General features: G+C 46.0%; 1 protein-coding gene across 1 annotated transcript; it reads left to right on the top strand.

The window, feature by feature from the left end:
- The first annotated feature begins 1066 nt into the window (after window positions 1-1066).
- LOC122925825 (protein ANTAGONIST OF LIKE HETEROCHROMATIN PROTEIN 1-like) lies at window positions 1067-4235 on the top strand. The gene is made up of 3 exons (XM_044277181.1): window positions 1067-1195; window positions 2920-3177; window positions 3311-4235. The coding sequence occupies exons 2-3, from the start codon at window positions 2933-2935 to the stop codon at window positions 3729-3731; spliced, it is 666 nt and encodes a 221-aa protein (XP_044133116.1). The 5' UTR covers window positions 1067-1195; window positions 2920-2932; the 3' UTR covers window positions 3732-4235.
- Window positions 4236-15689: the final 11454 nt, after the last annotated feature.

Below are 15689 nucleotides of genomic sequence, written 5' to 3'. Positions count from 1 at the left end.
ATCACAAATTTGAATATAGCCCCTGCCGCTCATCACTAATATAATAGAGATGAGCAAAGTTCTTGAAATTAGGGAGCAGATGCTATTTAAACACAAACTGTGTTGTTGGTAAAAAATAATGGCTTGTTCTAAACAGTGACAGATGCCTGCCCCTGTTTATACTCACAGAAATGTTAATGTAAGAAGAAACAGTGGCTTGATCTGCACAAGCATCCCAAAATTATGCCATAATGGGGGCAGACACCTGCTGGTTTAATACATCCAAATCATAGTATTGGAAGAAACAGTGGCTTGTTATGAACAAGACTTGAAAAACTCCCTTATTTTTGGGAACAACATCAGAACAATGCAATGTGGAAAATACAAGATGTGTAGTGGTAATAGCGACAGCAATATCAGTGGCAGCAGTAGCAGCACAGCATATAACAGTCAAGGCTGTAGATATGTGTGCGGATTTTCAAGGTATTAGTAGTAATAATGGCATCAGTATATGGGTAGTGGTTGTTGCAGTAGAAAGCGTGACAGCTGCAGCGGCAGCAGCCATACAGTACAGACCATGATGGTAAGTAGGCAGGCAGACTGCAGCAGTGGCTGGCAATAAATGGCCACCATCAGCAACAGCAGATCTACTCATCAGCTTGAACCAGAAGTGTGTGACAGTCCTCACTGATCCATGCATCTTCATTTTGACAAATCAGATGTTCTATCGAACTGAAAAGCCTATCTGAGATGACAGTGGAGGCTGGACAAGACGGTACAAAGAAAACGGGGCCAGTTCTGGCGCTGTTCCTATTCACCTGCCCAGAAGTGCATATATGCTGTTACACAGTTAATATTTACATTAATAGAGATGGGAATTTATATAGTTTATTCTTTGAACTATCTCTTATGGATATTTCTATGGTTAGTTATATGCTGCCATCTAGTGGCCTTTTTTGGGGTAATGCACTTGTTTTTCTCTGTTCCCTTCCCTGAGATCTATGACTCATTTCCTTTGTTTGCAATGCTCCACCCTTCTTCTGGCGTACAGCACTTCCTGTATCATGGATGCAGCTAACAGGGACACATGTATTCTTCATGGTACGCTAAAGAAAGTACCATCTTTTGACCGCATAATACTGAGATCCATTCATTCTGCTGTATCCTGGTGTCTGATGTACAGAATAAAGCAACTTTGTGGATGAACACGGTATTGGTGAGTTATCTGATGAGGATTGTCCGCAGTGATTATATCTGCTTATACAGGCCAGGCATAGAGGTCTTACAAGGGATAGATCGCTATCACAACAATCAGAAAAGCATGGTCTGAGTGTCTTCCATAACATGTGAGGTTGTGTTGCCTCTTCGTAGTAAAAAAGAAGGAGCTCACTAGAAGAAGGCAGTGAAGACAGAGGTGATGCAACTGAAAGGTTTTTCTGGGGCTGCGAGGAGCAGGAGGAATGCTGTGGCCTCTGGCTCCAAGGCATAGTGTGAGAAGTTACATCCACATCACCTGCAGAGAAGCAGTGAGCCATCCAGTCCACTCTTTGTCCTCAGTAATATTGTGACTTGCTGCTTCTGCTACAACTCACATTCTTAGGGCTCATTCAGACGGCCATATGCTGCCTGCAAAAATGCGCATCCGTTTTTTTCCGGACAGTTCAGCAATAACGGAAAACTAAAATGCTAGTGTGAAAGTAGCCGAATTTTAATGTAGAATAAAACTAGTAAATAAATGCTGTAGCATGTTCACTAAAACTGCAGATATCTTGACACAATAAAATGTGTTAACATGCGTTAAATGTTGTTATTGCAGCACAATGTGTTCACTAAAACTGTGGATATCTTGTTGCAATACAATGTGTTAACGGTTATTTGGTTGTAGGGATGTGTGAACATGGCCGGCAATGACACACATTACTGGGTTCAGCAGTCTTAAAAGTCAGTTTATTTTGTAAGTTATACAAGTACTTGTGGAGAAGGCATGGCACCAAAATAACACATAAACAGTAAATTAAAGTCCTGGTTTCTAGGTGAAAATCCCATGCAGATCAAGTGTTTTACAGGAGACAAGTCTACCAGCTTCAAGGGTCTGGCACTGATTGACAGTCTGAGGCCTTAATTTATTCCCCAGTAACAATCCCAGCAACTACACGTGGGAACACCTTAGGTTAGGGGCAATAGCTGTACTTGAGTGGGGTTGGATGGTTGGTCCCTCTACCAATCCTACCTATCATTCCAAAAAAAATCTAACCCATAAATAAATTCTGAAGTAACCAGTTACAGCAAACTATACTTTGCTGAAACCATACAGCCTTCTAGATTCCTTTTTTATCTCAACTATCTGAGCAATTTGAGCGAGATATAACCCCCACTCCTCCATTACATTACTAAAGACATTGTCACATGGTATGTAAATTAGGGATCGACCGATATTGATTTTTTAGAGCTGATACCGATAATCTCTGAACTTTCAGGCCGATAGCCGATACTTTATACCGATATTTTATATCTCATAATATATATTATATTAGTTGGTAGTCACTGAGGTGGTGGAAATTTGCATTTGGCACTAGTATATTATAAATGTAAATTAATAAAGCCCTTAGGCTGGGTTCACACGAGCGCGACATTTTAGCTCAGGATGCGTTCAGTTAAAAACGTGCGATTTTTTTCAGCGCGGATAGCACTGATGACATGCTTTTTTAACGCGCGTGAAAAAAACCGCAAACATCCTGTTGAGTCACATGTTCACTTGAAACACAATATAAACACGCCCAACATGCTCTTCAGTTTGTGGCAGCTCCATTTTGTGTGGATCTATATCTGAAGTGTGTTGGTTCTATTTTGAGGTGTTCCTTTTGGAAGCAGCATGTTGTCTTTGCCCGCATCAACTCCTGATCTTGTGCTTTTGCACTGGCTGATATTTTGTTGTTTCAGAGAGCGGAGAGAAATGCTTGAGGAGGAACCGCGGAGGACGAGGGTTCACCCAATATTTGCACAGAGGGCTGTCAAAGGGCAGTTTCTAACTATGTATGCTGACCTGCGTGAGCACCCTGACAAATTTGTCTGTTATTGCCAAATGTCCATCCCTACATTTGACCTGCTTTTGGGGGAGTTGAGGCCTGGCCTAACCTTCATGAATACCAACATGCGGCGTTGTGTTTCAGCTGAGGAACGGCTAATTATAACCCTGAGGTATGTCAATTTTTTTGCAGTCAGGATAAAAACCATGTATTTTATGTCCGATATATAGCTGATTTAAAGCTGCATAATATCATGAAAAATGTGATGGTGATAGTGTTTAAAACTATTTTTTTTGTTTTCACAGATTTTTGGCAACAGGAAACTCATTTGCCTCATTACATTTTGAATTCGGCATGGGGACCTCCACAATATCAGGAATAGTGCGGGCTACCTGTGCCACCATGTGGTTGCGACTGCGAGCTGCTGTGCTGCCACAACCAACCAGGCAGCAGTGGCTTCAGATTGCACAGGGCTTCCAGGATAGGGCACAATTCCCCAATTGTATAGGTGCCCTTGACGGGAAGCATATACAGGTGAAGAAGCCACCGAACTCAGGGCCCCGATTCTATAATTATAAACAGTTTTTCTCTGTAGTTTTGTTGGCCTTGGCTGACACAAACTACAGGTTTATAATTGTAGATATCGGGGCCTATGGAAGTTCGGCAGATGCTCGCATCTTCTGGGCTTCCAGAATGGGTCGGTGGCTTCAGTCCAACCAAACCTGATGCGTCCTTTCGCTAGGCGAGGATTAAATCAGGAAAGGCGCACATTCAATTTTCGTTTAAGCAGGGCCAGAAGGTATGTTGTGTGCCTTTGGAATTTTAGCCAGCAAATGGCGTATTTTTCATTCTGCTATTCAGCTTGCCCCTGAGAATGTAAACAATGTTATTAAAGCGTGTGTAGTGCTCCATAATTTCACTCGCATGCATGACTCCAGTCCAGATGACGATGCGGAGGTGTTGACTTCAGCAGCCCATGGAGACCCTTCTCTACTTGGAAGAGCTGGTTCAGCAGGACTGAGAGTCAGAGAATTATTTTCGGACTATTTCATGTCTCCTGCTGGTTCATTTACATTTAATCCACAGCCCTTTTCATCTGGTTAAAGATAATATTATTTTCATACAGTGAAGATGACTATACATTGTATGTATCCTGGATGGATGTTTTTTTTAGTTAGTTATTTTTTATTAAGTTAGGGACTCGCAAAAATATGAGGACCCTTGACATGGGTTGCGAGCTTCCATAATTCACGTGCATAACTAATTATTTTAAATGCATGTGAAATATCAACTAATCCCTCATAATGTCATTTTTTCTGTACTGTGTATTGTACTAGTAATAAAAAAAATCAAAGTTAAATTGGGTTGAAATGTTTTTGCTTTACTGAAAAAATTATATCAACAAAAAATATAGTCATATTTGACATAAATAATCACATTTACAACAATATCAAACTTCCATTACTTTACAAGTTGTAGTAACGTGAGGGTGTGGGGGGTTAACATCGGATTGTGATGGCTGGTAACTGCCCTGAGAAGAGGGGGCAAAGTGCTGTGGTGGAGCAGCCTGAGCTGCGGAGGGAGCAGGTGGAGGATATGATGCCTCTGTACTGTATAGGGGTCCATATTGTTGGGGTGGAGGAAGGTATGGTTGCCGAGGAGGAGGAGGGTAGTGGGGTGGCCTGTTGGGAAACTGAGATGGAGGCCTAGATGGTGGCCCATGGATGTTCCCATATAAGCGCCAATTTTCTAGTGCAATAAATAATTCTGTGGGATCTTTTGGCGGAGTGGCTGCCTAAATGATGATCCCAATGGCGCCTTGGGTCCGCAGATAAAGATCTTCTGGAACTTTTTTAATAGGGATCCAATACTGCGCCCATATAACTCGTAATGGTCCTCCTGCCGGACTCTGGACAAGTAGTCGAGTACACGAGTATTCACCTCCACTTCAGCTGTGGGAATTGACCGTTTCTGGCGTGCCCCCAGCTGAAGTGAAGGTGCATACTCTGCAGGAGGGATGTGGGGCGTGGAGCTAGTGGATGGGCCAGCTTCTGACATCTCCTCTGTGTCCAGGGAAGGTGGAATGTCTTCCTCAGCAGCAGCCTGCTGCTCCTGGGCAGCCTGCTCCATCTCTTCCTCCAGGTTGTCTTCCGTCCTTCAATTGAGAAAACATTATTAAATTACATGTTTATATAGGGAACCTGTCATCAACTTTATGCTGGCCATAATCACGCCAGAATAAAGTACAGACTGGTGAGTCACCTGCTGATTTTCAGTCTGTCCATCATTAGCAGATTGGTGAGAAGAGCAGGAGATTATGAATAACCATGACTCTTCTCAGGTAGATTTGACTATTTTCAAGGCCTGGCCTGCAATGATTATGATCCTGGTTCTCAGAACCTACTTCCTTTTAGGTCATATAATATAAGTGAAAGGCCACTGAAATCAGCATGTGTGTCACTAATTTATGCTGCCCTCAGGGAGGTTAGCATAAACTTGATGACAGGTTACCTTGACAAATACTCAATTTATTTCGGCACATACTATATTTATAATTTAGGATTTATTTAAAAGTAAGCATATAGGATTACATATGTACTTACGGGCACACGTCCATTTTGTCTCTGCGGAACATTAGCTGCTCTTTATAAATATAGGGCCTTTTCTTCAGTGGCCCTGAACCACTGCGGCCATGATGGGCCATTTCCTTGCGAAATTGGTCGCGACAACTCCGCCATCTATTCTTTACTTCATCAAGTACAATTATTATATATTTTTTTTAAAATACATTACATACTGTATGACTACCATGTGGATTTGTAGGGATGTCCTCTATAGCAGTGTTGCCCAACCAGTGTGCCTTCCGGTATTGCAAAACTACAACTCCCAGCATGGCCGGACAGCCTTTGGCTGTGCAGGCATGCTGGGAGTTGCAGTTTTGAAACACCTGGAGGCACACTGGTTGGGCAACACTGCTCTATAGCATAGCAAATGGCAAACTATCTTCTCGGATAAAACATGTGCTATGTTAAAATGGAGGACAATGTTACACATGTGCTATGCTACTTTGAACATAAAGCCATTATCACAAATGTCTATATATATATGGACAGTGCACTTACTTAAAGTATGGCGCTTGACTTCTGGAGTTTTGCCCAAACATTAGCAAAAACCTCCTTGGCCACTTCCTCCCAGGCAGCATCTTTCTTGTATCGGTCATGGTAGTCACCAGACCGACTGTCCCACAGACAGGGCCTGCCCTGGACCACCACAATCAACTTTTTCACGTCCATGGGCTTGCTGGGCTGTCTTGGCATTTTTCCAGCTACTCACACCAACAGCAGACAAAAGAAACCAGGCTCTGAAAAAACTCACTTCCTGTCTAATCACTTTCTTTTTCAAGTGTTGCTAAGAAACCTGCGTGAAAAACGTAACGCAACGCATTGCATCCGGATGCAATGCGTTATTAACGGATCCCTATTCATTTTTATGGGCCCTGTCCTGCGTTATAAACGCAGAATATAGAGCATGCTGCGATTTTAAAGCATTGCAGAAGTGATGCGTGAAAAAGAAAACGTACACAGCCCCATTGAAATGAATGGTGCCGGATTCAGTGCGGGTGCAATACGTTCACTTACCGCATTGCACCCGCGCGGAAATCTCGCCCGTGTGAACGCAGCCTTAGTTGGTGGTCAATTTATAATTTACATTTATAATATACTAGTGCCAAATGCCAATTTCCACACCATCCCCCCTCCTCACTGACTTTATTAACCCCTATCAGACCTAATATCAGCCCTTTATTAACCCCTATCAGCCCTTTATTAACCCCTATCAGAACTCAGATGATAGAAAAACTCCTCACCTCTCCTGCGCCACGGCTCCTCTTCATCTCCAGGTCTGGCGTCTCGCTACTCTGTGTTCTCCGGCCCGCGCTGCACTGTCACCTGATAGAGTGCAGTGTCAGGTCATAGTGCATGCACTACGTAGTGACGCTGTACGTGGTCAGGACAGTGCAGCTCTGGCCCCATGAAAGAAGACCAGGAAGGGTCAGTATCGGAAGCGCTTGCTGCGCTTCTTCCCCGATCCCGACACCATAATGGAAGCGCTAACTAGTATTAGCTTTATACACATTATTGGTATATTGGCAAGGTTAGATGCCGGTACCGATAATGTACAAAATCCTGAATATCGGCCGATAATATCGGTACTTCCGATAATCGGTCGATCCCTAATGTAAATGCTGTTATTGCAGAACAATGTGTTCACTAAAACTGCAGGTTCCCTTACGTCCTACCAGCAGCACAGATGGGGGTTAACTGCCCCCTGTGGACTGGTAGGACCGGCGGAATTTTTAATGAGCCCAAGAACCAATAAACGATCTTCAGCTCCCTGAAAGGGAGGAGATCGTCCCCCAGCCCACCATGTTTTTTTCTGTCCTCTGGACAGGTGGACTGGCGTGTCGCTGCCCTCAGGGAGCTGAAGTATGCAGGGGCTCTGGTTTTCTTAAACTCTAAAACTCTAAGGAAATCGCCCCCCTTTCTTTGTTGGTGTTTGCCTTTATTCTAGGCATAATCGCGGCTATTTTTTGTACAGGGTACCGTCGGGGGGGGGGGGGGGGCTGGCTCCCCTCCCCTCTTCTATCTCGCCTGGATTTCGGCGTCTCTGCGGTGTCCCGTTCTCTCCCCGCCGCATGTGTGCGGCGCCATGGGCGCCGCCATCTTCCGGAAGTGACGCGCACCAGCTGCGCTTCGTCACTTCCGTTTTTTTTGCTATCCCCGATGCGGTGGGGTTTTCTTTTCACCACTCGGTTGTTTTCTCCTTTTATACATCCTGAATTGTCAGGATAGCTTGGGGAGACATATAGGGTCCAGCTGAGCCTCATTTAGGCTCTTTTACTTCTCTGGGCTTGTTCCGATCGGGGCTTCCCTTTTTTAAGCTCCCAGAGCCTGTCATTCAGTGCTCTGGTTGCATCGCTTTCACAAGCTAGCTCCAGAGTTCCCTGTGCTTGATATATTATCATAGATATATTGATTCCCTTGGGTATTTTTCTTCACAGCTCTATTTTGCTTCAGTGCTGGTGGGCACCCATATGGTCTCGTTTCACCTCCACCTGGTGCTTGTAGGTGTTATGACCTATTTTTTTCTTTTTCTTTACAGTTATGGCTTCCCCCAGAGATTCTGATCAGCGGAAGTCCACCGCCAAAAGGAAGCATTTGGCCTGTTACGAGTGTAACACACCTTTGGACGACAACTGCCCTTTCTCAAGGTGTGAAAGTTGTCGCACACAGGCATCCACGGAACACACAATGCAAGAGATGTTCCAGTGGACGAAAACTTACGTGGATGATTCCATTAAAGGAGTAGTGCGCCTGCTTAATGAGAGGCTACCAGGATCCTCTCAGACTCCCATGGAAGTGGCTGCACCGGTTGAGAGACCTACCCCCTGTTCGGTGGGGTCTTCTTCTGAGGAGGAAGAATCAACTTCTTGCTTTTTTCCTCCAGAGAAAACGCAGAAGTTGCTGAAGTCCATCAGGTCGGGGGACCAGGATGTTGACATGGGGGAGTCCTCCGATCCCGCCGGACGAACACAGCGTGTCTTTAGAGCGGATGAGACCCTTCTCTCTTTGATGCGTACAGAGTGGAGAAAGCCTGAAAAAGGTCCAGTCCTCACCAGGAAATTTAAGCTCCTGTACCCAATGGCTAAAACCTTGGTGGAATCGTGGGGTTCCGTTCCCAAGGTGAACATGGCAATAGCCAAGTTGTCCAGGCGCACTCTGGTCCCTGCAGACGATGGGTCTAGCCTGCAGGACCCTCTAGACCGGAGGGCAGAGTGCACCCTTAGAAGGGGTTACGCGGCGGCTGCTGCCTCCGCATCGACATCCATTGCGGCCACTGAAGTAGCCTCCTTCTTACGCTCCAAACTCAATCAGATCCAGACAGACGTGCACCAGAGCGTTTCTAGAGACGACATCTTGACAGCGTTTAAATCAGTCAATCTGGCCGTGGATTTCTTGTGTGATTCCTCCCAGATACAGTTGAAACTGGCCGCCAAAACAATGGCTCTAGTTTCGGCTGCCCGAAGACCACTATGGCTGAAGCCGTGGATCGCGGACAACGCGTCCAAATTTAATCTATGTGGGCTCCCCTTCGAGCCGGATAGGCTGTTCGGGTCCGAATTGGACAAAATCATGGAGGGACTCTCCGATAAGAAAGGGAAGAGTCTCCCCCAGCAGGATAAAAAAGGCGGAGACCGTTCAGGGCAGCAGGCTAAGCGCAGAGATTGGGGGGGGGGGGCGTCTCGTAGATTCTCAAGTATGGGCCTCCTCGAGGCTCTTGGATAATCCCTGCTACCCCCGCAGTATCTCCTCTAGACTTTCCTGTACCCCTCCCCCAGATTCCCGTGGGGGGCCGTCTCTCGCACTTCAAAGACTTTTGGGCCCAGCAAATTGCAGACCCCTGGATTCAGGATATAATTTCTGCCGGTTACCGGGTAGATCTCATCTCCCCCCCAGAGAGATTCATCGCCGCGCGAAACTTCGGGTCGGCCAAACAGAAGATCCTAGAGTCTTATATTCAGGACTATATCTCCAAGGGAGCCCTGGAGGAGGTGCCGGCAGGGGAGAGAGGCCTAGGGATTTATTCTCCAGTGTTCCTGGTTCCCAAGAAGACGGGAGATCTCCAGATGATCATCGACTTGAGATTCCTCAATCGATTTATAAGGAAAACCAGGTTTCGTATGGAAACCATAAGGTCAGTCAGCCATATCCTCAACTCTGGGGACGTCATGGCTACTCTAGACCTCAAGGATGCGTATCTTCACATCCCGATCCATTCTACTTCCCGGAAGTTCCTCAGGATCACGGTTCAGATTTTAGGGGTTTGCAGGCACTTTCAGTTCGCCGCGATTCCCTTCGGAATCTCTTCCGCCCCCCTTATCTTCACCAAGGTGGTGGTGTCGGTGGTGGCAGCTTTGAGACTTCAAGGACTGACTATTATTCCCTATCTGGACGATTGGCTTTTCATAGCCTCTTCAGTTCCGATCCTTACCCACCATCTTCAGATCGCAATCTCCTTTCTCCTCCGCCTGGGCTGGATCATCAACTGGCAGAAGTCGAATATGAGCCCATCGACTTCAATCCATTATCTAGGATTCGTGGTCGACTCTGTGGAGATGTTCCTCCGGTTGACTCTAGAAAGGAGAGTGCGGATTCAGGACCTGGCAAAGGTCCTTTATGTCCCTCGTCGAGTCTCCATCCGGACTCTCATGAAGATGCTGGGGCTCATGTCAGCGGCTGCGGTCGCAGTTCCTTGGGCACTATGGCACCTCCGTCCTCTTCAGTCGGAGGTCTTACGCTTATGGAACGGCAGCCCTGCGGGGCTAGATTCTCTGTGCTCCCTGTCCGGTCAAACCCGGAATTCCCTCAGATGGTGGTTCCATCTGCCAGCAGGGAAGTCTATGACCCAACCAGCTTGGCTCATATTGACTACGGACGCCTCCCTTGTAGGCTGGGGCGCTCACCTAGACGGATCCCCGGTACAGGGATCTTGGTCTCCCCTGGAGTGGCGTCTCTCCTCCAATCTTCGCGAGATGCGAGCTATCCGGCTAGCCCTCCTTCACTTCGCCCCTCAGATTCGGGGGAAAGCTGTGAAAGTCCAGTCAGACAATATGACTGCGGTTCTCTATATAAACAAGCAGGGAGGCACAAGATCATTGCCCCTTCTTTCAGAGATCGGGGTAATTCTTTGGTGGGCAGAGTCAAACCTTTCCCATCTATCTGCCACTCATATTCGAGGCTCCCTCAATATGATAGCGGACCGCCTAAGTCGAGGATTACCGACCATGGAGTGGTCTCTGCACCCGGAGATCTTCAGGCAGTTAGTTCACAGATGGAGTATGCCAGAGGTGGATCTCATGGCAACCAGGTTCAACGCCAAGATTCTGAGGTTCTGTTCCCTATACAGGGAAGACAACCCCCTGGCGATAGATGCTCTGTCGATACCATGGAGGTTCAGGCTGGTTTACATCTTCCCTTCGTTTTCCATGATACCAAGGGTATTGACGAAAATCCGTCAGGATCAGGCCTCGGTAATTGCCATCATATACCGTTCTGGCCCAAGAGATCCTGGTTTACCCAGCTCATTCAGATGAGTCAGGGACAATACTGGAGACTCCCCCCGGAGCAGACCCTGGTGTCGTGGGACACTCACCTCTGCCCAGATCTGCACAGGTTCAACCTGACAGCCTGGAGGTTGATCAGTCCCTTCCCAACATAGAAGGGCTTTCCGAGTCGGTCCTGAGAACTTTGTTGCATTCCCGAGCAGAGTCTATGAAGAAGGCCTACTCCAGGATCATGAGAATCTTCATGTCATGGTGTGATTCCAAACAGGTGACGTCTGCAGATCCGCCCCTTCCTGCGATATTACAATTTCTTCAAGATGGATTAGATAAAGGTCTTTCTCCAGCTACCATGAAGGTACAGATTTGTGCCATCTCGGCCTGTCTTAACAGGCCACATTCTCGGGACCCACTCATCAAACGCTTCCTTAAGGGAGCTGAAAGACTAAAGCCTACTATACTGAAACCTATTCCCCAGTGGGATCTTTCAGTAGTGCTCAGGGGGCTAGCATCTCCCTCCTTCGAGCCATTGGAGGAGGTGGAATTCAGATTTTTGACTTTAAAAATGGTTTTTCTTCTGGCTGTAGCTTCAGCCAAAAGAATCTCTGAATTGCAGGCTTTTTCCGCAATTCACCCCTATTTCATTTTTCTGCAGGACAGAGTACTCCTGAAGTTTTTACCCTACTTCAGGCCTAAGGTTCCAACCTTCCAAAATATCAACCAGGTAATCTCTTTACAAGTTTTGTTTTCAGCCTCCTCCTCGGATACTCCAGCTAGAGACCCGCTGGACATTTCTAGATGCCTCCAGGTCTATGTGGATAGATCCAGAGCGTTCAGGATAGACGAGAATCTCCTCATCCTGTTTGCCGGTAAGTCTAAAGGCCGTAAAGCGTCTAAAGCTACCATTAGTCGCTGGATTAAGGAAGCCATCAGGGAGGCCTTCGTCTCCCAATCCCTAGATCCTCCGGAGTTTGTGAGAGCCCATTCTACTAGGGCTGTCTCCACCTCTGCTGCGGAGAGAAGACTTCTCCCGTTAGAGTTGATCTGTAAGGCGGCTTCCTGGAGTTCTGAGTCAACCTTCATCTCTCATTATAGGATAGATGCTAGGATGGCAGAGTTTTCGGCCTTTGGGCAGACAGTTCTTAGTTCTGCCAGGCATGAGGACACTCCCTAGGGGATTCTTCTTGCTATCTCCCCATCTGTGCTGCTGGTAGGACGTAAGGGAATCGTTAATTTCTAACGATAATTTGTTTTCCCTTAGTCCTAACAGCAGCACACAAATATCCCACCCTAAGTACATTATGCTTGTTAAAAACACGGTGGGCTGGGGGACGATCTCCTCCCTTTCAGGGAGCTGAAGATTGTTTATTGGTTCTTGGGCTCATTAAAAATTCCGCCGGTCCTACCAGTCCACAGGGGGCAGTTAACCCCCATCTGTGCTGCTGGTAGGACTAAGGGAAAACAAATTATCGTTAGAAATTAACGATATCTTGACGCAACACAATGCGTTAAATGGTATACAAATGCTTTTGTTATATAGATACTATGGTTTGTAGAAAAAAAGGGCAATTGCTCAGCATTTGCAGCATAATTTATTGCTATTTATGCTGGAGGTGCTTGCAATAAGCCAGAACTTACGAACTGTAGAAACGTGAGATTTAAAAAAAAAAAAAGCTGGCTGGCTGTCCATTTACAGAAAAAAATAAGGCTGCTGCATTTTGTTGAATTAGTTGCAAATATTTCCCTGATAAATGTACCTAATGATATACCTATACTCTTCCTATTACAACTAGATTTGTAATTTTTTTTTTTTTTGTTAGACACAGCCAAGACACATGCTCTTAGGTCTGAGTGGCTTTCCAGTTTGTTCTCAGCAAAAGGACCATTAGAATCCTGTCCCCGACTGGCTGACAGGTTGTCTGTCCTCCATCTTTTTTCATTCTGTCATTTTCCCTGCCAATTTTCACAGTAAAATGGGGCTGGAGTCATTTTTGCGTGATTAATGCAAAGTGAATTGCAAAACTTCGGATTCATTTGGCAGCAGAATTTTTGTGAAATTTGTAATGAATCAGTTTAGTTCAAAGTTGATACACTCATCTCTAGTATATTATAATATTTATTTTTAGTTCGCTATTCATTGCATAACAATACTTTTAGTGGAATAACCCCTTAAATGTAATCAGATCTGACACAAAAAAGTGGAAGTTTGAAGTCAAGATGTGAAATTTGTTTACTTCTCTCATATCTGGGTTTTTCAAGAAGCTCCTTAACCAGCACGTAGGACACAATCGGGGGAAGTCTGGGACATTCCAGGACACAGAGCAGAATATTAGAGTTCAATATGGCAGCCCTGTAAGATCATACGTTCAACATACCGTATGGTAAATCCAAGCCAGCTTAATCAGAGGAATGTGCTTTAGGCTACTTTCACACTAGCGTTCGGGTTTCCGTTCGTGAGCTCCGTTTGAAGGAGCTCACGAGCGGACCCGAACGCAGCCGTCCAGCCCTGATGCAGTCTGAATGGAGGCGGATCCGCTCAGACTGCATCAGTCTGGCGGCGTTCAGCCTCCGCTCCGCTCGCCTCCGCACGGACAGGCGGACAGCTGAACGCTGCTTGCAGCGTTCGGGTGTCCGCCTGGCCGTTCGGAGGCGTGCGGATCCGTGCGGATCTGTCCAGACTTTCAATGTAAGTCAATGGGGACGGATCCGTTTGAAGATGCCACAATGTGGCTCAATCTTCAAGCGGATCCGTCCCCCATTGACTTTACATTGAAAGTCTGGACGGATCCGTCCCAGGCTATTTTCACACTTAGCTTTTTTTTGCTAATATAATGCAGACGGATCCGTTCTGAACGGAGCCTCCGTCTGCATTATTATGAGCGGATCCGTTCAGAACGGATCCGCCCGAACGCTAGTGTGAAAGTAGCCTTACATTACAAAATGACCTACACAGTAATCCCCAAAAATACTCAATTATTGGAATTTTGCGCTATCGTTTATGGTTCCCTTGCTTTATTACAGTATTGCTTCTGCTTACTCCGATTCCAATAGACACATTATATTAGGAAATTGCTACTTATTGCATGAAGCTCCATTCTACAAGAAAACTTCCCGGTTGACAATGCTGCCACAATACATCTGACAAGAACTTTCTCTGATGTGCATATAAGAATTACTCGTTATGAAAATGACTGGAAAGTGGACATTAAAGTGGTTGTTCTGTACACTGATACCTAGTCACTGTGTCATCAGGAAATGGGTCATATATATATATATATTCGCCTTGTCATCAGGTAATGGATGGCTCAATGTGCAGTATATGTCACTGGTGACTAGTCACTACATGGACTAGATGTATATACCACAAAGTATAAGGAAATAATGTAGAACATAGGTGACAAATTGGGCACTCATTAAAATCTTCTTACTTTATTTCTTTAGAAAACCTGGACAACAGAAGAAAATCAACTTTGCTTAGGCGTTCCGAATGCTTAGATGCTGCAGTTGCTATTGACCCAAGCATCTGAGGCATCAAACAGCCAGGAATCTTTGGTCCTGGCCTCTGAAGCCAGCAACCACTGTGTATGGAACATGCCCAACTTCTGAGCCCGCTCCATAACCCCTGTGAGCTCCGACTACTTACAGTTATTTGCAAATAGGGGTCAATGGAGAGGCAGCATGCTTGATCGATTGCCTCTCTTTTCAAACCCCTGAAAAATAGGAACTAACAGACAGAGGAGACAAAAGGGAGCGGGGAAAGACAAGACAAACAGAGAAGACTTTACAATATAACCCTAACCAGCTAGTCCAGAGAGGGTAAAACAAAACCTGCAGAGAAAAACTCTGCAAAAAAAGGTGGGAAATACCCCCACTATGCGATTCTTGGAAGGCTCGGAGAGAGTCGACCAAGATTCGCTGAACTAGTTGGAGAGAGAGAGAGCAATCAGGAAATGAGTCCCAGTCCCTGGACCCAGGTCACAGCTAGTGGTAAACAATAACAGCATGCCCTCACAAAATGGGTGAGAGAGTAAGATTCGGAACATCCTACACAGTGGCTCTGAGAGAGTCAGTTAGTGGCTATGACAAGAAAGGCCTTCAAGACCCATCACAGGCTCATTAATCCGGAACAGAGCGGGGAGTACGATCCCGTCCCCCCACTGGCACATCTTGAGGCAGTGTCCGGCTGTCACCAATACCCTGGAGACTAGATGAGTCAGAGACAAAAGATGTAGGGATCGGGACGTCCCACCATTTCGGTAGTGACACTATAGGTACACCCAAAAAGCGGGATAAGTCCTCTGCCTGGTCCGGCGAGAGAAGAGCAAATGTGGTTCCATTCCTGAGGACAATCAAGTGGAAGGGCTCCAGCCTCAGTGATAACTTGGAGGATCGACTTCAGAGTACACCTCATCATCAAGGTTCTTCTAGACACATCCGGTAAAATGTGTATTTTAGAATTTACAAAAGGCACCGGGCCTCGTCTCCATACTCTGTATCAAATCCTCTTTTTCTCTGAAGAAATGGATGTGACATAGCACGTCTCGCGGGTTGGAGGCACCTACACA

This window comes from Bufo gargarizans, chromosome 2 (assembly GCF_014858855.1).
Source record: "Bufo gargarizans isolate SCDJY-AF-19 chromosome 2, ASM1485885v1, whole genome shotgun sequence".
Classification (NCBI taxonomy): Eukaryota; Metazoa; Chordata; class Amphibia; order Anura; family Bufonidae; genus Bufo; species Bufo gargarizans.
This window is presented reverse-complemented; position numbering and strand designations above follow the sequence as displayed.